The following is a 22,365-nucleotide window of genomic DNA, read 5'->3' as shown; positions in this document are numbered from 1 at the left end:
TAACCGAATTTAAACATGCCTGGGATAAACATATATCCATTGTAAGATAAAATACAGGAAATAGTATAAGGGCAGACTAGATGGACCATGAGGTCTTTTTCTGCCGTCAGTCTTCTATGTTTCTATGAGTCAAAAGCCTTCAATTATTATTATTATTATTATTTAGTATTTATTCACTCTCAGGCTGCTCAATAAAAACTTGAATACAAACCCCAGATTTAATTATGAGTTCTACCTTATAAAATATGGACCCCACCTTTTTTTCAACTTAATTTTAAAAGCATACACAAACATTTGAATACCGTAGGATTAAATCCTGTTGCATATCTTAATTATCCATCAGATGTAAGGCCTAGAGCAAGGCTTGAGATGGTTGTTTGGAGGTTTTGGTTGTGGTTTTGTTTGTTTGTTAAAGAAACGATCAATTTCCGGTCACAATTCAATGTGTTGGTTATGACCTATAAAGTCCTTCATGGCACCGGACCAGAATATCTCCGGGACTGCCTTCTGCCGCACGAATCCCAGCGACCGGTTAGGTCCCAGCGACCGGTTGGCCTTCTCCGGGTGCCGTCAACTAAACAATGTCGTTTGGCGGGACCGAGGGGAAGAGCCTTCTCTGTGGCGGCCCCAACCCTTTGGAACCAACTCCCCCCAGATATCAGAGTTGCTCCCACCCTCCTAGCCTTTCGTAAGCTCCTTAAAACCCACCTCTGTCGTCAGGCATGGGGGAATTGACATTTTCCCTCCCCCTAGGCTTATAAAATTTATGTATGGTATGCTAGTATGTATGATTGGTTTCTAAATTGTGGTTTTTTAAAATTAACTTAAATATTAGATTTGTTTACAGTGTATTATTATTGCTGTGAGCCGCCCCGAGTCTGCGGAGAGGGTCGGCATACAAATCTGATAAATAAATAAATAAATAAATAAATAAATTGCTCCGCTACTTTTCCACCTAGAAACCTGTCAACATTTTTGCTTTCAACTGGTCAAAGCTGTACATTTTTCTTATTGTTTGAGGATGACCTTTTGCAGTAAGCAACTTGCAGGTCATTCTGTGTCACGCTGAGCGAAAGCAAGCCTATTAAAAAGAATGTGGCTGGAATCACAGGCAGTGAGGGTCAGTTTTATTCAGAGTAAATCAATTAATGTGTTTTTAGAAGCACCCCCCTGAAAAGTTAGCAGAGAAGAAAGAAGAGAAGATATAGTTTTTATTTATCAAGTGTAAGAGGCCCTAATGAAGAATCTCTATTTTAAAGTCAAGAATATATTAATGGACTTGTTTATAATTCGAAATACAGTGATACCTCATCTTACAAACGCCTCGTCATACAAACTTTTTTAATAGGAAAGTGAACACAAGAACAAGGGGACACAATCTGAAGTTAGTTGGGGGAAAGATCAAAAGCAACATGAGAAAATATTATTTTACTGAAAGAGTAGTAGATCCTTGGAACAAACTTCCAGCGGACGTGGTAGATAAATCCACAGTAACTGAATTTAAACATGCCTGGGATAAACATATATCCATCCTAAGATAAAATACAGAAAATAGTATAAGGGCAGACTAGATGGACCATGAGGTCTTTTTCTGCCGTCAGACTTCTATGTTTCTATGTTTCTATGAGATACAAACCCGGGGTTTAAGATTTTTTTGCCTCTTCTTACAAACTATTTTCACCTTACAAACCCACCGCCGCCGCTGGGATGCCCCACCTCCGGACTTCCGTGTTTTTGTGATGCTGCAAGGGAATCCCAGTATGGGAATTCAGCAGCACGAAAAGGGGCGTTTCGCTGGCAAAGGAAGTCCAGAGGTGGGGTTTTTCATGGAGGGGAGCCTCAGGGGAATCCCAGCAGCGCAAAAACGGGCACTTCAGCTGGCAAAAGGGGTGAATTTTGGGCTTGCACGCATTAATCGCTTTTTCATTGATTCCTATGGGAAACATTGCTTTGTCTTACAAACTTTTCACCTTAAGAACCTCGTCCTGGAACCAATTAAGTTTGTAAGACAAGGTATCACTGTACAGTGGTACCTGTATTCTCTACGGAGAGGGGCGGCATACAAATCTAATAAATAAATAAGTAAGTAAGTAAACAAACAAACAAATAAATAAATAAATAAATAAATAAATCTACTTACAAACTTAATTCATTCCGTGACCAGGTTCTTAAGTAGAAAAGTTTGTAAGAAGAAGAAATTTTTTCCATAGGAATCAATGTAAAAGCAAATAATGCGTGCGATTGGGGAAACCACAGGGAGGGGTGGAGGCGCTGTTTCCTCCCAGGAGATTCCTACAGAAGCCCCACGGAGGCTTCTCCCTGCCTTTTCCCTGCGAGAGCTACGTGCCTTATTTTCCAGAGGATAATAATAATAATAATAATAATAATAATAATAATAATAATAATAATAATACTTTATTAGATTTGTATGCCGCCCCTCTCCAAAGACTCGGGGCGGCTCGCAACATAACAGCAATGCAATATAAGTACAAATCTAATGTTAAAAAATTCAAAAAAACTAATTTAAAATGACCATTTGGGCAATGATTCCCAAATCAAGTGATGGGAAACTCGCCAAAGCTTGGACGATTTCCAGAACTGTAATTTAGTAAAAGTCATTGTACATTTTTTTTTGGCTTCCTAGAGTCACTAAGAGGATATAAAAGAGCTGATGGTTTTTCCTGATCCTTCTAGTAGGGTTTGTTTCTCACCATGGCAACCGACATCCCGGTCCATGTGATTGTTTGGCTAGCCTCAGGCAGACTGGAGATGGGGTGGCAGCCAGTGGTTGCATCTCTCTGATTGGATACAGGCTGGGAGGTCTTCTTGAATCCCCTCCCAGGGTTGCTACGGCAACAGCAGTAATAAGCCTAAACCCAGCCTCTCTGCCTCTTGTCCCCTGCTCTTCCTTCTTGGGGAAGTATTTTATTTTAAATGATTTGCCATCTTTATTTTCTTTCCTAAAGGTATGGGGGCCTTCTTCAGCTTTCAGCTGTGACGTAATGTAGATTTTTATAAACTTAAAATAGGTCGACTGGGGTTCTTTTTTTAAAAAAAAAGAAATACAGTAATACCTCGTCTTACGAACTTAATTGGTGCCGGAAGGTGGTTCGTAAGGCGAAAAGTTCGTAAGACGAAACATTGTTTCCCATGGGAAACAATGTAAAAGGAATTAATGCAGGCAAGAAAAAAAGACGCCGCCGCCCGGCTGTCACCTTTTGAAACAGCTGGGCGCTTCTCAGCGTTCTCCCAATGCCGAACCCGGAAGTTCGGCAAAAGTGGCCGGCCAGGAAGGACATCTTTGTGACGTCAAAGCTCCGCCCATGGAATTCCCTATTGGGATTCCCCACCTCTTTTCCAGCCTCCCCACCGGCCCGACAGCTCCACGGCGGGGCTTCTGAGCGTCTTCCTGAACCCGAATGCCGACCCCGAACATTTGCCGAACTTCTGGGTTCAGCGTTCGGGAGAACGCCGAGAAGCCCCCCAGCTGTTTCAAAAGGCGACAGCAGGGCTTCTCGGCGGCCTCCCGAGCACCGAACCCGGAAATTCGGCAAAAGTTCGGGTTTGGCATTCGGGTTCTGGAGGACGCCGAGAAGCTCCCCAGCTGTTTCAAAAAGCGACAGCCGGGCGGCGGGGCTTCTCGGTGACCACCGGAACCCGAACTTCCGGGTTTGGCGTTCGGGCGGCGGGTTCGTAAGACGGAAAAAGTTCGGAAGAAGAGGCAAAAAATTTCCGAACCCCGGGTTCGTATCTCGGATTGTTCGTATGGCGAGGGGTTCGTATCACGAGGTACCACTGTATTGCCATTTTGACCGTCATTCTTTTTTTTAAAAAAAAGAGGTTTGTAAGTTAGTGGGGAAGGTACAGCTTTATCTGCTGCTGCTCCACCTATTTACTACAAAGACCTTGACGTCTACAATATGCTAGAACCGTTATGGCAAACCTACGGCACGCATGCCACAGGTGGCACGCGGAGCCGTATCTGCCGGCACATGAGCCGTGGCCCTAGTTCAGCTCTAGTGTGCATGTGGACGCTCGCACAGATGCTCTGGGAGGGCATTTTTGGCTTCCAGAGGGCCTCCAGGGGGGACAAGGGAGGGTGTTTTTGCCCTCCCCAAGCTCCAAGAAAGTCTCTGGAGCCTGGGGAGAGTGAAAAAATTGGATTACCGGGCCCATCAAGTCAGAAAGTGGTAGCGGGGAGCATGGGGGGCATTGAATATGGGTGTGAGCCATTGATGTAAACAGATAATATTCAAATTTTGTTCTTGTAATTTACTAAATATACGTTTTCTTTTAACATATGAATTTAAACCATTTACGTTGATTGAGAGTAGCTTAACCTCTGTTTCCGTACCCATTTAGTTTCATATTTGCCTGCTATTTATTCTGGGTTTTTTCTGCCTCTTTGTTTTTTAAAACTGAATAAATAAGAATTTTTCCTCCTTGTAGTTTACAGTGGTCTATGGCTGAAATGAAGATCTGTTTTAACCTGAACCCATAGCACGTATTTGAAGAAGTTGTCTGTCTGTCTGTCTTTGTGTGTGTGTGTGCGTGTGTGTGTGTTGATTATTACTACTCATTTCAATGCTAGCTGTGCTGGATAGTTGGGAGCTGCTCCGGTCATTGGCCATGATAAAGTACTCTTTGGTAGTTGCAGAAACGTCAGTAAGGAGTTTATTTCAAACTGTGTGTGTTTGTGTTACTAAGAGAAAACACTTTATCATCAGCCTATAAAGAAAACTATTACAAATTGTTTTACAGGTGGTATTTACCACCGGCGAGATTAGCCAAAATTTACCCAGCACTACAAAACATATGCTGGAAATGTAATAAAGAAAAAGGTACTTTCTTCCATATGTGGTGGTCCTGCCCTAAAATTCAAAAATCCTGGGAAACAATTCACAAATGGTTAAAGGAAATTACAAAGGAGGAAAAAAGAATACTCTCCCGAGGGCATGCTTCTCGGAATTTGGAAAAGATCATACTCTAAACAAACTTTGTTCTTATTGACTCACATAAACACAGCGACAAGAATCGCCATAGCGCAAACATGGAGGAATGATCAGACTCCCAATGTAAATTTAATAATAGACAAGATATATACATGTGCAGAAATGGACAAGATGACAAATCTACTTAAGGGAAACAGAATTAACGAATCCAAACATATGTGGAGCAATTGGCACGAATGGATTCAAAAGAAAATATTTATGTAACTTTTTACAAAATAGCAGTACAAACCCCCCAAAATTAAAAATACCATCTGAATGTTCTTATCTTGTTTGATATTGCATAGTATTAAGACAATATTATTTATATAACAACTGTAACAGGTTAAAAAAAAAAAAGCTGGATAAGATCTGTAAATTGAATAAACAACTTGTGATATATGTATCTATAAAACAATAAAAAGATTTGAAAAGAAAAGAAAACACTGTTGAGCTCAGCCTGAAGCCATTTCTCCTTCCTTGCAGGATATCTTGAACAACCTCGAGTCCTGTGATCTTGAAGATGACGATCTTATGCTTGATGTCGACTTACCAGAGGACAAACCCTGTGATAATGGTTAGTGAAAGGATCCTTCTGAATGCCTAGAGCAGTGATGGAATAGAATAGAATAGAATAGAATTTTATTGGCCAAGTGTGATTGGACACACAAGGAATTTGTCTTGGTGCATATGCTCTCAACGTACATAAAATAAAATATACATTTGTCAAGAATCATGTGGTACAACACTTAATGATTGTCATAGGGGTCAAATAAGCAATGAAGAAGCAATATTAATAAAAATCTTAGGATATACGCAACAAGTTACAGTCATACAGTCAACATGGGAGGAAATGGGTGATAGGAATGATGAGGAAAACTAGTAGAATAGAAGTGCAGATTTAGTAGAAAGTCTGACAGTGTTGAGGGAATTATTTGTTTAGTAGAGTGATGGCGTTCGGGAAAAAACTGTTCTTGTGTCTAGTTGTCTTGGTGTGCAGTGCTCTGTAGCGACGTTTTGAGGGTAGGAGTTGAAACAATTTGTGTCCAGGGTGTGAGGGGTCAGTAAATATTTTACCCGCCCTCTTTTTGACTCGTGCAGTATACAGGTCCTCAATGGAAGGCAGATTGGCAGCAATTGTTTTTTCTGCAATTCTGCAATGGCGAACCTTTTTCCCCCCTTGGGTGCCGAAAAGAGCGTGGGCGTGTGCTATCGTGCCCACAATGCCTGGGGAGGCCGAAAACAGCTTCCCCGGCCCTCTGGAGGCAGCAAACAGCCTGTTTCCGAACTTCTGGTGGGCCCAGTAGGCTTGTGTTTCACCCTCTCCAGGCTCCAAAGGCATCCCTGGAGATCGGGGATGGTAAAAACGCCCTCCCCCATCCCTCAGGAGGCTCTCTGGATGCCAAAAATGACCACCCAGAGCCTCTGTGCGAGCTAAAAATCAGCTGGCCCGCACACACATGCACGTTGGAGCTGAGCTAGGGCAACAGCTTGCATGCCAGCAGATATGGCTCCGTGTGGCACCCATGCCATAGGTTCTCCATCACTGGCCTAGAGCTGTATAGTCTGGAGGACAGAAGGAAAAGGGGGGACATGATAGAAACATTTAAATATCTTAAAGGGTTAAATAAGGTTCAGGAGGGAAGTGTTTTTAATAGGAAAGTGAACACAAGAACAAGGGGACACAATCTGAAGTTAGTTGGGGGAAAGATCAAAGGCAATGTGAGAAAATATTATTTCACTGAAAGTGTAGTAGATCCTTGCAACAAACTTCCAGCAGACGTGGTTGGTAAATCCACAGTAACTGAATTTAAACATGCCTGGGATAAACATAGATCCATCCTAAGATAAAATACAGGAAATAATATAAGGGCAGACTAGATGGACCATGAGGTCTTTTTCTGCCGTCAGTCTTCTATGTGTGCCACAGGTGGCATGCGAAGTCATATCTGAAGTCACGTAAGGTGTTGCCCTATGTCAGCTCCAATGTGCATATGCACATTGGCTAGTTGAGTTTTGGCCTTCCAAAGGTTGGGGGGAGACTGTTTTTGCCCTCCCCAGGCTTAAAGGAAAGGCTCCGGAGCCTAGGGAGGGCAAAAAATGGGCCCAGTGGGTCTACCCGAAGTCTGGAGGCTTGCACTCATGTGTGTTTGTGGAGTGTTATGTGCGCATGAGTGGGGGGAAGGCATTGAATTATGGCTGTGGGGATGCACACATGTGCGATAGCAAGCGTGCATGCCCTTTTGCCCTGGTTTAGTTTCAGAGCAGTGAAAAATCAGCACACAAAAAGTCCAAGTCAGTAAAGCAGGCACGAAACACAACGATTAGATAATCCTCCACAATGGCCAAACCCACAGGCTGCTCTTTATAGCAGCCTCACTAATTACCACAGCCCCACCCAACCACAGGTGGCCTCATTTTCTTTGATAATCATCTCTCAGTTGTTGCTGCCTATGCATCGCTCTCCGCATGCATGGCTGTGTCATTAACTCTTGTTCTGAATCCAAGGAGGAGCTAGATAATTGATCTCCTTCTGAGCTGTCTGCCACACTCTCCTCCTCCCTGTCACTCATGTCTTCTTGGTCAGAGGAGCCTTCATCAGCAGATTCCACCGGGGGCAAAACAGGCCTGCAGCATGTGGAGCAGTCCTTGGGGCAGGAGCAGGGCCAGAACTAACCACAACACTAGGGAGGGCAAAAAATGGGCCCAGTGGGTCTGCCCGAAGTCTGGAGGCTTGCACTCATGTGTGTTTGTGGAGTGTTATATGCGCATGAGTGGGGGGAAGGCATTGCCTTATGGCTGTGGGCATGCACACATGTGCGATAGCAGGCGTGCATGCCCCTTTGGCCCCCAAGCCAAAAAATAAAAGAAGTTCGCCATCATTGGTCTCGTTTCTACACTACTGCTGCTACTTTGATCTCACCTTTAATTTCTACTAAGCCAAGAGGACCAACAATTTATAGCTTCTCCTTAGATGAAAAGCGAGACATCTTCAAAGAAAAACCGGAAAGTTCAGCTGCCTCTTTAAAAAAAGCACCTTTGGGATAAGATTTGTGGACAAGATTCTGGGAGTTGAAGTCCAAATATCTTCAAGTTGCCAAGGTTGGGAAACACTGGCATAGAAGTCAAACAAACAAACAAATAATAGCAGCCTTCAGAGAATGTATCACCTGGGAAACCACAAACACTTAAAAAAACTTATTAAAAGTTTTCATAAAGGCCTTTTGTCCCAATACTTGGGACTAGTCTTATGGACATAGTTCTATTGACACTACTGGGACATTTCTTTAAGGCCAGTGATCAAATAAATGCGAATCAGATTTATTACTTTCCAAATCCTTGGTTTTGTATTGGGAAAATATAACACATCTAACCAGAAAGGTGGCTGAGGAATTCTGGAAGGGCAAGTCTACAAGTCTTAAAAAGTTGGCAAAGATGAACAGCCCTCCCGTACCACTTCACTTTTTTTGCTCAAGGAATACAATGAATAATGCCCCTCCTCCTATTTTTAACTTTTCTGAATTTTCCTAACAGAGCAATTACTTTTGAAAGCCAGTTCAGAGGTTTCTCAGTTTCTGTTTTTTCCTGACAATATTTTCAGCTTGAGTTTTTTTTAAAAAAAATAGTTCTCACTGATGCTTTTGCTTTAATAGGGTTTAAATTACAGTGTATCCTTTCGTTAAAAAACAAAACCAACATCAAAATCAACTAGCTAGATAAGTACACAGAAACCTTTCAGATGTCTGGGAATTAAGTAACCCTTAAGTTTACACCCTGTTCTGTCGGGCTCTCTGTAGAATCCTCCCAAAAATTCACAGGTACAAATTTCACACACACACACGTTTGAAAATTCAAAACAATGCTCTTTATAATGAAAATTCACTTAACCTAAGCCCTCTTTTGGTATAGCACAGAGCACTGGTCTCCAAACAAACTGGTAATTTGTACAAGTCCCTTATCAGTTCTGAGATACTTAGCATGCAGCTGTGAGGCAATTCACAGTCCTTCTTCTTTCCCAAAGTGACACACACTTTGCTCTGCTTTAGTTTCAAAGCGGGGAAAAATCAGCACACAAAAGGTCAAAATCAGTAAAGCAGTCATGAAACACAACGATCAGATAATCCTCCACAATGGCCAAACCCACAGGCTGCTATTTATAGCAGCCTCACTAATGACCACAGCCCCACCCAACCACAGGTGGCCTCATTTTCTTTGATAATAATCTCTCAGTTGTTGCTGCCTATGCATCGCTCTCCGCATGCATGGCTGTATCATTAACTCGTGTTCCGAATCCAAGGAGGAGCTAGATAATTGATCTCCTTCTGAGCTGTCTGCCACACTCTCCTCCTCCCTGTCATAGAAACATAGAAGTCTGACGGCAGAAAAAGACCTCATGGTCCATCTAGTCTGCCCTTATACTATTTCCTGTATTTTATCTTACAATGGATATATGTTTATCCCAGGCATGTTTAAATTCAGTTACTGTGGATTTACCAACCACGTCTGCTGGAAGTTTGTTCCAAGGATCTACAGTGGTACCTCGAGATACGAGTTTAATTCGTTCCGGACCTGGGCTCTTAAGTCGAGCAGCTCTTATCTCGAACGACTTTTCCCCATAGGAATTAATGTAAATAATTTTAATTGGTTCCAGCCCTCAAAAAACTCACAAAGTTAGTCTAAATTATGCAGAAAGACATGTTTTTAATGAAGAAATGTACATGTACATATAAATGAATAATGAAGTTTCTTTCACTTAACTTGTAAACTTTCTTAAACTTTTAAATTTACATATGTTCAACTTCTCTGCCACCCAATCCTGTAGGACAGAGGTCCCCAACCCTTTTTGCACCAGGGACCGGCTTTAAGCGATCAAGAGAGGAATGGGTGAATGAATGGACGGAGGGTGGGAAGGAAGGAAGGAAAGAGGGAAGGGACAGGAACAGAGGAAGGAAGCAAGGAAACTTATGAAAGGGGAGAGTAAGAGAGGAATGAGTGAAGGGAGGGAGGGAGGGAAGAAGGTGGGAAGGAGAAAGAAAAGAAGAAATAGAGGAAGGGAAGGTAAAAGAGAGAAAGAAAAAGAGCAAGAAAGAAAGAAAGAAAGAAAGAAAGAAAGAAAGGGGGAAGGGACAGGAACAGAGGAAGGAAGCAAGGAAACTTATGAAAGGGGAGAGTAAGAGAGGAATGAGTGAAGGGAGGGAGGGAGGGAAGAAGGTGGGAAGGAGAAAGAAAAGAAGAAATAGAGGAAGGGAAGGTAAAAGAGAGAAAGAAAAAGAGCAAGAAAGAAAGCTGCAAGCACCCCCCCGAGCCCCCCAGGCCGGCTGCAACCTTTTAAAACACGCGCGCCGCTTCGCAGCTGTCTCCTGAAGCCGAACGCGGAAGTTAGCGTTTGGCTTCAGGAGACAGCTTGTATCTCGAATTTGGCGCTTGTATCTCGAATTTGGGCTTGTAAGTAGAACAAAAATATATCTCCCCTCCCAGCTCTTATCTCGAGTTGCTCTTAAGTAGAGCAGCTCTTATGTCGGGGTTCCACTGTACTACTCTTTCAGTAAAATAATATTTTCTCATGTGGCCTTTGATCTTTCCCCCAACTAACTTCAGATTGTGTCCCCTTGTTCTTGTGTTCACTTTCCTATTAAAAACACTTCCCTCCTGAACCTTATTAAATTAACATATTTCAATGTTTTGATCATGTCCCCCCTTTTCCTTCTGTCTTCCAGACTATACAGATTGAGTTCATGAAGTCTTTCCTGATACGATTTATGCTTAAGACCTTCCACCATTCTTGTAGCCCTTCTTTGGACCTGTTCAATTTTGTCAATATCTTTTTGTAGGTGAGGTCTCCAGACCTGAACACAGTATTCCAAATGTGGTCTCACCAGCGCTCTATATAGCGGGATCATAATCTCCCTCTTCCTGCTTGTTATACCTCTAGCTATGCAGCCAAGCATCCTACTTGCTTTTCCTACCGCCCGACCACACTGCTCACCCATTTTGAGACTGTCAGAAATCACTACCCCTAAATCCTTCTCTTCTGAAGTTTTTGCTAACACAGAACTGCCAATGCAATACTCAGATTGAGGATTCCTTTTCCCCAAGTGCCTTACTGTCTCTCATGTCTTCTTGGTCAGAGGAGCCTTCATCAGCAGATTCCACCGGAGGCAAAACAGGTCTGCTGCATGTGGATGTCTCCCCCACATCCACAGTCCTTGGGGCAGGAGCTGGGCCAGAGCTAACCACAACACACCCAGAGCAGAGTGACTAGAATTCCAGCGGAAGGTTAGGAAAAATCCAAAGAGAACCAGAGTTGACTGTAGGTGTAGGACGGGTTTCTTATTTACCGGATGCATTCAAGTCTTGCTTTAATGGGGGTCCAGAAAACAGGACTTGGATTCAGTGGATGCTTTCAACTCCCAAGATCGTGTTTATTCCTGAATTCAACAGTTAACCGCATCTTTTCCAAAAACTCATTGTCTCCAGCAAGTGCTAAAGTACAGTAATTCGTAGGTTTATAATTTTCTGGCTCTTCTTTCGGGAGTCTGTGATGGAATTTGCCCTCTATTTATAGCAATTGTTCTGTGGCAAGAAGTATGCAACTTGGAGGACGGGAGTTGTAAGTCACAGGGTCAAACTGGGCTGCTTTCCCAAAGCTACGCAAGCTGGGAGCAGTCAGGAAGGAAGGGCTGTTTGTCTCTATGAGTAGGCAGCCGAGCAACAGCTAGGAAAAAGGCCACGCAGCCAAAGACTTAGCCATGAGAAGAAAAACAGTTTTAGGTAAGTGGAAAGCTGAACGGGTCGCTTCAAACTTTTCTTTCTGCGGCTCCACTTCTTGGTGCCTTGGTTTGACTTTTAAGATTTCCAAATAGGAAAGTGAACACAAGAACAAGGGGACACAATCTGAAGTTAGTTGGGGGAAAGATCAAAGGCAACATGAGAAAATATTATTTTGCTGAAAGAGTAGTAGATCCTTGGAACAAACTTCCAGCAGACGTGGTTGGTAAATCCACAGTAACTGAATTTAAACATGCCTGGGATAAACATATATCCATTGTAAGATAAAATACAGGAAATAGTATAAGGGCAGACTAGATGGACCATGAGGTCTTTTTCTGCCGTCAGTCTTCTATGTTTCTATGTTTCTAATTGCCTCATCCAGTTGTCAGAAACCAGGCTGTTGTTTTGGGAGGCACTGAAAAATGTGGGTTTTTTTTTAGAAGTTTCATGTTGCATGGTAAAACAAGTGTTCTAAAACCCTTTCCTTAATTAATAAAACTCTCCCGAGATCGTGTTTCATCATTGATTATATAAGTGCAGGAAAATCCTTGTGAAGAATAAGGGCTGTTTTGTCTGTTTTAAGTTGTGTTTTCTGACAGTCTCAAAATGGGTGAGCAGTGTGGTTGGGCAGTAGGAAAAGCAAGTAGGATGCTTGGCTGCATAGCTAGAGGTATAACAAGCAGGAAGAGGGAGATTGTGATCCCCTTATATAGAGCGCTGGTGAGACCACATTTGGAATACTGCTTTCAGTTCTGGAGACCTCACCTACAAAAAGATATTGACAAAATTGAACGAGTCCAAAGACGAGCTACAAGAATGGTGGAAGGTCTTAAGCATAAAACGTATCAGGAAAGACTTCATGAACTCAATATGTATAGTCTGGAGGACAGAAGGAAAAGGGGGGACATGATCGAAACATTTAAATATGTTAAAGGGTTCAATAAGGTCCAGGAGGGAAGTGTTTTTAATAGGAAAGTGAACACAAGAACAAGGGGACACAATCTGAGGTTAGTTGGGGGAAAGATCAAAAGCAACGTGAGAAAATATTATTTTACTGAAAGAGTAGTAGATCCTTGGAACAAACTTCCAGCAGACGTGGTAGATAAATCCACAGTAACTGAATTTAAACATGCCTGGGATAAACATATATCCATCCTAAGATAAAATACAGAAAATAGTATAAGGGCAGACTAGATGGACCATGAGGTCTTTTTCTGCCGTCAGACTTATATGTTTCTATGTTTCTATGTTTTGTCTGTTTTAAGTTGTGTTCGGGCAGATAGCAAAGGAATGGCTTGATGCTTTATTCCTCATGTGGCTAAAGAAAGAATTTAAATTATTGAACCGCAGTAACAGCTTTACTATACTGAAAACCCGTTAATTTCAGCACAACTAGTATCGTATTTCTGCTGTTTGATGTCTTACAGAGAAGAAAACTTGAGTTTTACATTTATATCTTGCTTCTGATCGTCATAATATTGTGAAATAAAATTTCCTTTTCTATGCTCAGACCTACTGTGTTTCCCTGAAAATAAGACACTGTCTTATATTAATTTTTGCTCCAAAAGTTGTGCTACGTCTTATTTTCGGAGGGTGCCTTATATTTCTCAAATAAGACAAATTCACAGGCAGAAAAGCCGACCCCCCCCCAAAGAAAGTGTACCATACGGTACGGTACGTTACCTGTCAGTATGGCACCCACACACACAAACGACGGCACTTACATGGTACAACAGTATACTCCCGCTATTGCAGCTTCAGGCCACCAGAGGAGCTACAGTCTACGCACTGTAGTGGAGACTGTAATGGCGGTGAGACAGCAGCAGACTGTGTCTGCTGTACTGGACGGTACAAAGCGATGGAAGGGGCCAGCAGGGGACGCCACATTATTACGGTACCGCTGTGAACAGCTTTGAATCGTACCATATGTTTTTCCACCGTACCGTATGTAAACTTGACTATGCCTTATTTTTTTTGGGTGCCTTATATTAGCAAATTCTGCAAAACCTCTGACATGCCTTACCTTCGGGGTACGTCTTATTTTCGGGGAAACAGGGTAATTGACGTACAACTCCTTGACTTCATTATGGCCAACTGTGAGTTAATGAAGAGTGCCATCTGATGCGTGTTTTGGTTTTCGTGTTGATACCAGTTCTGCTTAAATCAATGCTGCTCTGTTTTCTTCTGTTGCTACAGAGGAATATGACAATATGAATCGTTATGAGCGACCGGACAGAAATATTCGACAGCAGAAAGCTGAAGGACTCTGGAAGAGAACACCCCAGAGATGGAATACTCAGGATCATTATCATCTTAGTCCCACTGAGCACTATTCCCACATCCGAAATGATCTGAACAGGTGTGATTCTCAGAGGAAGAAAGGGTTGAATGTTGAGGTTTGGGATCACTCCAGCAGCAATTAATCATTAAGAGATGTGCCGGTGTCTGGAGGCTGTTGGGGTCTGGATGGGTGTCAACAGACTCAAATTCAACCCAGACAAGACGGAGTGGCTGTGGGTCTTGCCTCCCAAGGACAATTCCATCTGTCCGTCCATTACCCTGGGGGGAGAATCATTAACCCCCTCAGAGAGGGTTCGCAACTTGGGCGTCCTCCTCGATCCACAGCTCACATTAGAGAAACATCTTTCAGCTGTGGCGAGGGGGGCGTTTGCCCAGGTTCGCCTGGTGCACCAGTTGCGGCCCTGTTTGGACCGGAAGTCACTGCTCACAGTCACTCATGCCCTCATCACCTCGAGGCTCGACTACTGTAATGCTCTCTGACAACTGTTCGGAAACTTCAGATCGTGCAAAATGCAGCTGCGAGAGCTATCATGGCCCTTCCTAAATATGCCCATGTCACACCAACACTCTGCAGTCTGCACTGGTTGCCGATCGGTTTCCGGTCACAATTCAAAGTGTTGGTTATGACCTATAAAGCCCTTCATGGCATCAGACCAGAATATTTCCGGGACCGTCTTCTGCTGCACGAATCCCAGCAACCAGTTAGGTCCCCCAGAGTTGGCCTTCTCCGGGTCCCGTCAACTAAACAATGTTGTTGGTGGGACCCAGGGGAAGAGCATTCTCTGTGGCGGCCCCGACCCTCTGGAACCAACTCCCCCCAGATATCAGAGTTGCCCCCACCCTCCTTGCCTTTCGTAAGCTCCTTAAAACCCACCTCTGTCGTCAGGCATGGGGGAACTGAGATATTCCCTTCCCCCTAGGCTTATAAAATTTATGAATGGTATGTCTGTATGTATGATTGGTTTCTTAAATTGGGGTTTTTTATATTACTTTTAATATTAGATTTGTTCATATTGTCTTTTTACTGTTGTTAGCCGCCCCGAGTCTATGGAGAGGGGCGGCATACAAATCTAATAAATAAATGAACGAACGAATGAATGAATGAATGAATGAGTTAAAAATCTACAGTTGGACAGGGTGATTCTTAGAAAAAGACACCAGTCCATAGAGTTTTCAAATGTCCCTAACTCAGACAACATCAACACCCTACCTTGAGACTTGAAATGGTTGTTTTCTATTCCTGATGGGCTTTAAGCTTTCTGAAAAGACTTCAAACTCAGGGCAAACTAGTTGAAATGAGGCTATTTGTCTCCGAAAGCTTCTCCAGAGTGATTGTGACCCTACCGAAGTGTTTATTATTCTTTTTATTATTATTATTTATTAGATTTGCATGCCGCCCCTCTTCGTAGACTCGGGGCGGCTCACAGCAGTGATAAAAACAATACATGGTAACAAATCTAATAATTAAAATCTAAAATAACAGTTTTACATTACAAAAAACCAATAGATAAAATACATACACACAGTCATATCATGCACAAAGTTACATAGGCAATAGGGGGGATGTCTCAGTTCCCCCAAGCCTGACAACAGAGGTGGGTTTTAAGGAGTTTATGAAAGGCAAGAAGGGTGGGGGCAGTCATAATCTCTGGGGGGAGTTGATTCCAGAGGGTCGGAGCTGCCACAGAGAAGGCTTTTCCCCTGGGTCCCGCCAGACGACATTGTTTAGTCGATGGGACCCAGAGAAGACCAACTCTGTGGGACCTAACCGGCCGCTGGGATTCGTGCGGCAGAAGGCGGTCTCGCAGATAACCTGGTCCGGTGCCATGAAGGGCTTTATAGGTCATAACCAACACTTTGAATTGTGACCGGAAACTGATCGGCAACCAATGCAGACTGCGGAGTGTTGGTGTAACATGGGCATATTTGGGGAAGCCCATGACTGCTCTCGCAGCTGCATTCTGCACGATCTGAAGTTTCCGAACAGTTTTCAAAGGTAGCCCCATGTAGAGAGCGTTACAATAGTCGAACCTCGAGGTGATGAGGGCATGAGTGACTGTGAGCAGTGACTCCCGGTCCAGATAGCTTCACATTTGATATGTACACCCAATAGCCAAAACAAAAATGAGTCTCTTTCTATGGGAGTGAGTTATATGTATCATTTATCAGTCGACATGTGCTAATATTTTAAGATGGCAGTTTGTGTGAAGATAACTGGAGGGCCTACAAGGCAAATTTATTTGCAAAACAACCTACAAGTTGTTTTGCATATGAAAGCAAAACAACAAAATGGGAATAGGATGGAACAAATGTAACGGAATAAATTTTAAAAAGTACAAGCAGGAAGAGGGAGATTGTGATCCCATTATATAGAGCGCTGGTGAGACCACATTTGAAATACTGTGTTCAGCTCTGGAGACCTCACCTACAAAAAGATATTGACAAAATTTAACGGGTCCAGAGTCGGGCTACAAGAATGGTGGAAGGTCTTAAGTATAAAACGTATCAGGAAAGACTTCATGAACTCAATCTGTATAGTCTGGAGGACAGAAGGAAAAGGGGGGACATGATCGAAACATTTAAATATGTTAAAGGGTTAAATAAGGTTCAGGAGGGAAGTGTTTTTAATAGGAAAGTGAACACAAGAACAAGGGGACACAATCTGAAGTTAGTTGGGGGAAAGATCAAAGGCAACCTGAGAAAATATTATTTTACTGAAAGAGTAGTAGATCCTTGGAACAAACTTCCAGCAGACGTGGTTGGTAAATCCACAGTAACTGAATTTAAACATGCCTGGGATAAACATATATCCATTGTAAGATAAAATACAGGAAATAGTATAAGGACAGACTAGATGGACCATGAGGTCTTTTTCTGCCGTCAGTGTTCTATGTTTCTATGTTTCTACATGTATTTTTCTGTGCCTGAGAAAATAGGGCTTGATCGGAGGGTGAAATACCAGGAATCCTGGTGCAAGTTAAACTCTTGAGGGAAACCCTTGAAAGTTGCAAAGCCATCAGTAAGGAGATTGTCTCCCCTGCCACAGCCAAACAGGTTTTCTGGCTGGAATTCAGAGCAGAGAACATCCATCTGATCTTGAGCAGCTAGATCGAATACAGTGGTACCTCGGTTCTCGACCACAATTCGTTCCAGAAGTGTGGTCGAGAACCGATTTGGTCGAGTACCGAATTAATTTATCCCATAGGAAATAATGGAAATGGATTTAATTGGTTTCCAGCCCCTGTCGACTCGCTGGGAGCCAATTAAATCTATTTTCTTTATTTCCTATGGGATAAACATCTGAGGAGCTCTACCGCTCCAAGCTGTAGGAAGGGCGGGGGCGGCTGCAATACCGGCAGCTTCGGGGGGTTCCTTTCCTCAGCGCTTCGTCTTGTTACCTGTAGGCAGCTGCACCAACTTTCTCCTTCTCGGCGGCAGCGGCGGTGGCTTCCCTTCGAGGAGCAGCAGCGCCGGGAACGTCACGTAATGAAGGGAAGCCTCTGGAGCGGCGGCATCTGCTGAGATCGCTCCGGCGGCTTCCCTTCAGCACGTGACGTTCCCGGCGCTGCTGCTCCTCGAAGGGAAGCCGCCGCTGCCGCCGGGAAGGAGAAAGTTGGTGCAGCTGCCTGCAGGTAACAAGACGAAGCACTGAGGAAAGGAATCCCCCGAAGCTGCCGGTATTGCAGCCGCACCCACCCTTCCTGCAGCTTGGAACGGTTAGATTATAGAGACTGGGAGGTTGTTAAGCGGGCGGCCAGAATGGGCGTGTCGGATTCCGACTCCCATTCCGTCTCACCCCTTCCCCATAGATCTTGTGGCAGCTGCTTTGCCAAGTGACCTTGGCAAAGCAGCCCATGTTGCAGAGAGGGGGTGTAACATGCAGGAGGCATAAACATTGGCCATTTCGGATAATAAACAAAATTTTCTGTGGCTGTTCGGTATCCGAATTTTTGTTCGGATACCAAAGCAAATTTTTGCTGAAAATTTTGTTCGGTATCCGAAATGTACGAAAACCAAGGCGTTCAAGAACCGAGGTACCACTGTACTGCCTTGCTCTTAATTCAGTAAAGAAGTTCTGGAGACCTCACCTACAAAAAGATATTGACAAAATTGAACGGGTTCCGGGTTCGGGGGGGGTGCTGGGATGCCCCCCAGGCCGGCTGCGACCTTTTAAAACAGCCGCGCCGCTTCCCAGCTGTCTACTGAAGCCGAACGCCAAAGCCGAACTTCCGCGTTCGGCTTCGGGAGACAGCTGGGAAGCGGCGCGGCTGTTTTAAAAGGTGACAGCCGGGTTGGGGGGCTTCCCAGCAACCTCCCGAACCGGGGGTTCAGAAAATTTTTGCCTCTTCCTACGAACTTTGTTCGAGTTACGAACCGGCGTTCGGGAGGCTTCTGGGAAGCCCCGCCACCCGGCTGTCACCTTTTAAAACAGCCGCGCGGCTTCCCAGCAGTCTCCGAACGCCGGTTCGTAACTCGAAAAAAGTTCGTAAGAAGAGGCAAAAATTTTCTGAACCCCGGGTTCGTATCACGAGTTGTTCGTAAGACGAGGGGTTCGTATCTTGAGGTACCGCTGTATATCCATCCTAAGATAAAATAGAAAAAAATAGTATAAGGGCAGACTAGATGGACCATGAGGTCTTTTTCTGCCGTCAGTCTTCCATGTTGCTATGTTTTTATTAAGGAGATTGTCTCCACTGCCACAGCCAAACAGGTTTTCTGGCTGGAATTCAGAGCAGAGAACATCCATCTGATCTTGAGCATGTAGATAGATCTTGCTCTTAATTCAATAAAGAAGTTCACTTCTCCTGCAGAGACTTAATAAACAAAGCCTCTTTACTAACATCCTCCAAACTCGGTTTCAGGAGTTGCAACTATGTCGATTCTCCCCCTGTCAGTCATCTCGAAGGCTATGGGGCATCAGGCTTCTATCCACCGCTGAGAAGTTTGCCAGCAAATACTGTGGTATTGGACGAAATGACCCTTCGGCATATGGTTCAGGAGTGCACAGCGGTGAAAACACAGCTCTTAAAAATGAAAAGAATACTCCATCAGGTTAGTGGGGAGAAAAGGTAAACCTGTCATTATTTTCCTATTATGAAACTAAATATTTATTTTTTTTAATTTAATTTAAATTATATGCCGCCCAACTCCCGAAGGACTTTGGCGGCTTACAATTTAATATTTAAAGATGCTGAAGTTGGCTGATGAAATGGTAATAAAACCGAACATCCTAGATTGTAGTACAGTGTTCTCTCGATTTTCGCGGGGGATGCGTTCCGTGACCGCCCGCGAAAGTCGAATTTCCGCGAAGTAGAGATGCGGAAGTAAATACACTGTTTTTGGCTATGAACAGTATCACAAGCCTTCCCTTAAGACTTTAAACCCCTAAACTGCAATTTCTCATTCCCTTAGCAACCATTTAGATTATTACTCACCATGTTTATTTATTAAAGTTTATTAAAAAATATTTATTAAAGGTGGACGAAAGTTTGGCGATGACGTATGACGTATCGGGTGGGAAAAACCATGGTATGGGGAAAAAAACAGCGAAGTATTTTTTAATTTATATTTTTGAAAAACCGTGGTATAGCTGTTTCGCAAAGTTTGAACCCACGAAAATCGAGGGACCACTGTATCTTGAATAGGAAATCTCTTGTTTTGGGTGTACAGGGTGCTGTCATTGAGCAATGTTGCTTTTTTGAGCAAGATTTGGAAGAGTGCCAAGTTTACAAGCACTGTTGTGCACAATAAAAAAATATTGTGTTAAAACCTTAATCCCTGTGCCCCGAAGAGTCTAATTTGCATTTCAGGTTTGGAAATGTTTTGAACATCCCTACCTTCTAGTAGTACAGTGATCCCCCGAGTTTCGCGATCCCGATCATTGCGAATCGCTATATCGCGATTTTTCCACCCGATGATGTCACTCCCTTCCTTTCTCATCTTTCTTTCTCTCTCTCTTTCTCTATCTTGCTTCTTCCTCTCTCACACTCTCTTCCTCCCTCTCTCATCTCTTTCTTTCCTTCTCTCTCTTTCTCTATCTCTCCCCCTCTTGCTCTCGAGCGGCAAGCGAGCAGCCGGGCGGGTGGGTGAACGGGCAAGCGGAGTGGCCGGGCGGGCGGGTGAATGGGCAAGCGAGCAGCCGGGCGGGCGGGCGAACGGGCAAGCAGCAAGCGAGCAGCCGGGCGGGCGGGCGAACGGGCAAGCGGCAAGCGAGCAGCCGGGCGGGTGGGTGGGCGGGCGAACGGGCAAGCGGCAAGCAAGCGGCCGGGCAAGTGGGTGACCGGCAAGCGGCAAGCGATCTTGGGGTTTCCCTTTTCCCTGGGCGGCGGGAAGACCCCATCTTCGGCTCCTCGCTGCTGCCGCGCTGCGGAGCAGATCAGCTGTTGGGCGGCCGAAGGGGTCTTCCCCGCCGCCCACACGCAAACTCCACCATCTGCGCATGTGCGGCCATGGAAAAAGGGCGCGCATGTGCAGATGGTGTTTTTACTTCCGTGCCGCTACATCGCGAGTTATCGATTATCGCGAGGGGTCTTGGAACGGAACCCTCGCGATAATCGGGGGATCACTGTAGTGGTAATAGTAAATATTTCCATTCCTGTAAGATGGAGGGTTGGGAGAAAGGACATCATGAATAGAATAGAATTTTTATTGGCCAAGTGTGATTGGACACACAAGAAATTTGTCTTAGTACATATGCTCTCAGGGTACATTTCATTATTTATTTATTTATTTTTATATATTTATATTTATTTATATTTATTTATTGATTGATTTGATTTGATTTGATTTGAATGCCGCCCCTCTCCGTAGACTCAAGGCGGCTAACAACAATGATAAAAACAGCATGTGACAATCCAACCCAATATTAAACAACTAAAAAAACCCTTATTATAAAACCAAACATACATACAAACATACCATGCGTACATTGTAAAGGCCTAGGGGGAAAGAATATTTCAGTTCCCCCATGGCTGACGGCAGAGGTGGGTTTTAACAAGTTTACGAAAGGTGAGGAAGGTGGGGGCTATTCTAATCTCTGGGGGGAGTTGGTTCCAAAGGGCCGAGGCCATCACAGAGAAGGCTCTTCCCCTGGGTCCCGAAAAGTTCATAAGGTACAACACAATGATAATCCGAGTACAAATAAGCGATCAAATCATATTAGGAACCAGCCAATATATATTATAAGGATACAAGCAACAAAGTTACAGTCATACAGTCATTTATGGGAGGAGATGGATGAGAGGAACTACGAGAAGATTAATAGTAGTGCAGACTTAGTAAATTGTTTGACAGTGTTGAGGGAATTATTTGTTTAGCAAAATGATGGTGTTTGGGAAAAAAATATTCCTGTGCTCAGTTGTTCTGGTGTGCAGTGCTATATAGCCTTGTTTTGAGGGTAGGAGTGGAAGCAGTTTGTGTCCAGGATGTGTGGGGTCTGTAAATATTTTATCTCACAGCCCTCTTTTTGATTTGTGCAGTATATAGGTCCTGTATACACTATACAGGAAGGATTTAGGGGCAGTGATTTCTGACAGTCTCAAAATGGGTGAACAGTGCAGTCAGGTGGTAGGGAAAGCAAGTAGGATGCTTGGCTGCACAGTTAGAGGTATAACAAGCAAGGAGAGGGAGATTATGATCCCGCTATATAGAATGCTGGTGAGACCACATTTGGAATACTGTGTTCAGTTCTGGAGACCTCACCTACAAAAAGATATTGACAAAATTGAACGGGTCCAAAGACGGGCTACAAGAATGGTGGAAGGTCTTAAGCATAAAACGTATCAGGAAAGACTTAATGACCTCAATCTGTATAGTCTGGAGGACAGAAGGAAAAGGGGGGACAGGATCGAAACATTTAAATATGTTAAAGGGTTAAATAAGGTCCAGGAGGGAAGTGTTTTTAATAGGAAAGTGAACACAAGAACAAGGGGACACAATCTGAAGTTAGTTGGGGGAAAGATCAAAAGCAACATGAGAAAATATTATTTTACTGAAAGAGTAGTAGATCCTTGGAACAAACTTCCAGCAGACGTGGTTGGTAAATCCACAGTAGCTGAATTTAAACATGCCTGGGATAAACATATACCGTATTTTTCGCTCTATAAGACGCACCTGCTGATAAGACGCACATAGTTTTTAGAGGAGGAAAATAGAAAAAAAATATTTTGAGCCAAAAAGTAGGCTAAAATATTTATTACAATAACACTGCCCTAGGGGAATTGGGAAAATATACAAACAAGCCCCCCTCTCTCTTTCTTTCTATCTCTCCCTCTTTCTCTCTACCTTTCTTTCTCTTTCTCTCTCT

The 22,365-nt window shown here is 43.7% G+C and overlaps 1 protein-coding gene across 3 annotated transcripts in view; it reads left to right on the top strand.

Moving 5' to 3' along the window:
- CCSER2 (coiled-coil serine rich protein 2) overlaps positions 1-22,365 on the top strand; it is a 91,142-nt gene that overhangs the window by 26,329 nt on the left and 42,448 nt on the right. For all 3 annotated transcript variants that reach the window (XM_070752057.1, XM_070752059.1, XM_070752058.1), the window contains exons 4-6: positions 5,475-5,565; positions 13,956-14,118; positions 18,923-19,112. In XM_070752057.1, the coding sequence (XP_070608158.1) occupies positions 5,475-5,565; positions 13,956-14,118; positions 18,923-19,112 (444 nt within the window). The remainder of the gene's footprint in view (positions 1-5,474; positions 5,566-13,955; positions 14,119-18,922; positions 19,113-22,365) is intronic.

Source organism: Erythrolamprus reginae, chromosome 5 (assembly GCF_031021105.1).
Source record: "Erythrolamprus reginae isolate rEryReg1 chromosome 5, rEryReg1.hap1, whole genome shotgun sequence".
NCBI classification, from domain to species: Eukaryota; Metazoa; Chordata; class Lepidosauria; order Squamata; family Dipsadidae; genus Erythrolamprus; species Erythrolamprus reginae.
The sequence above is the reverse complement of the archived record's forward strand: the minus strand, read 5'-3'. Positions and strand labels throughout refer to the sequence as shown.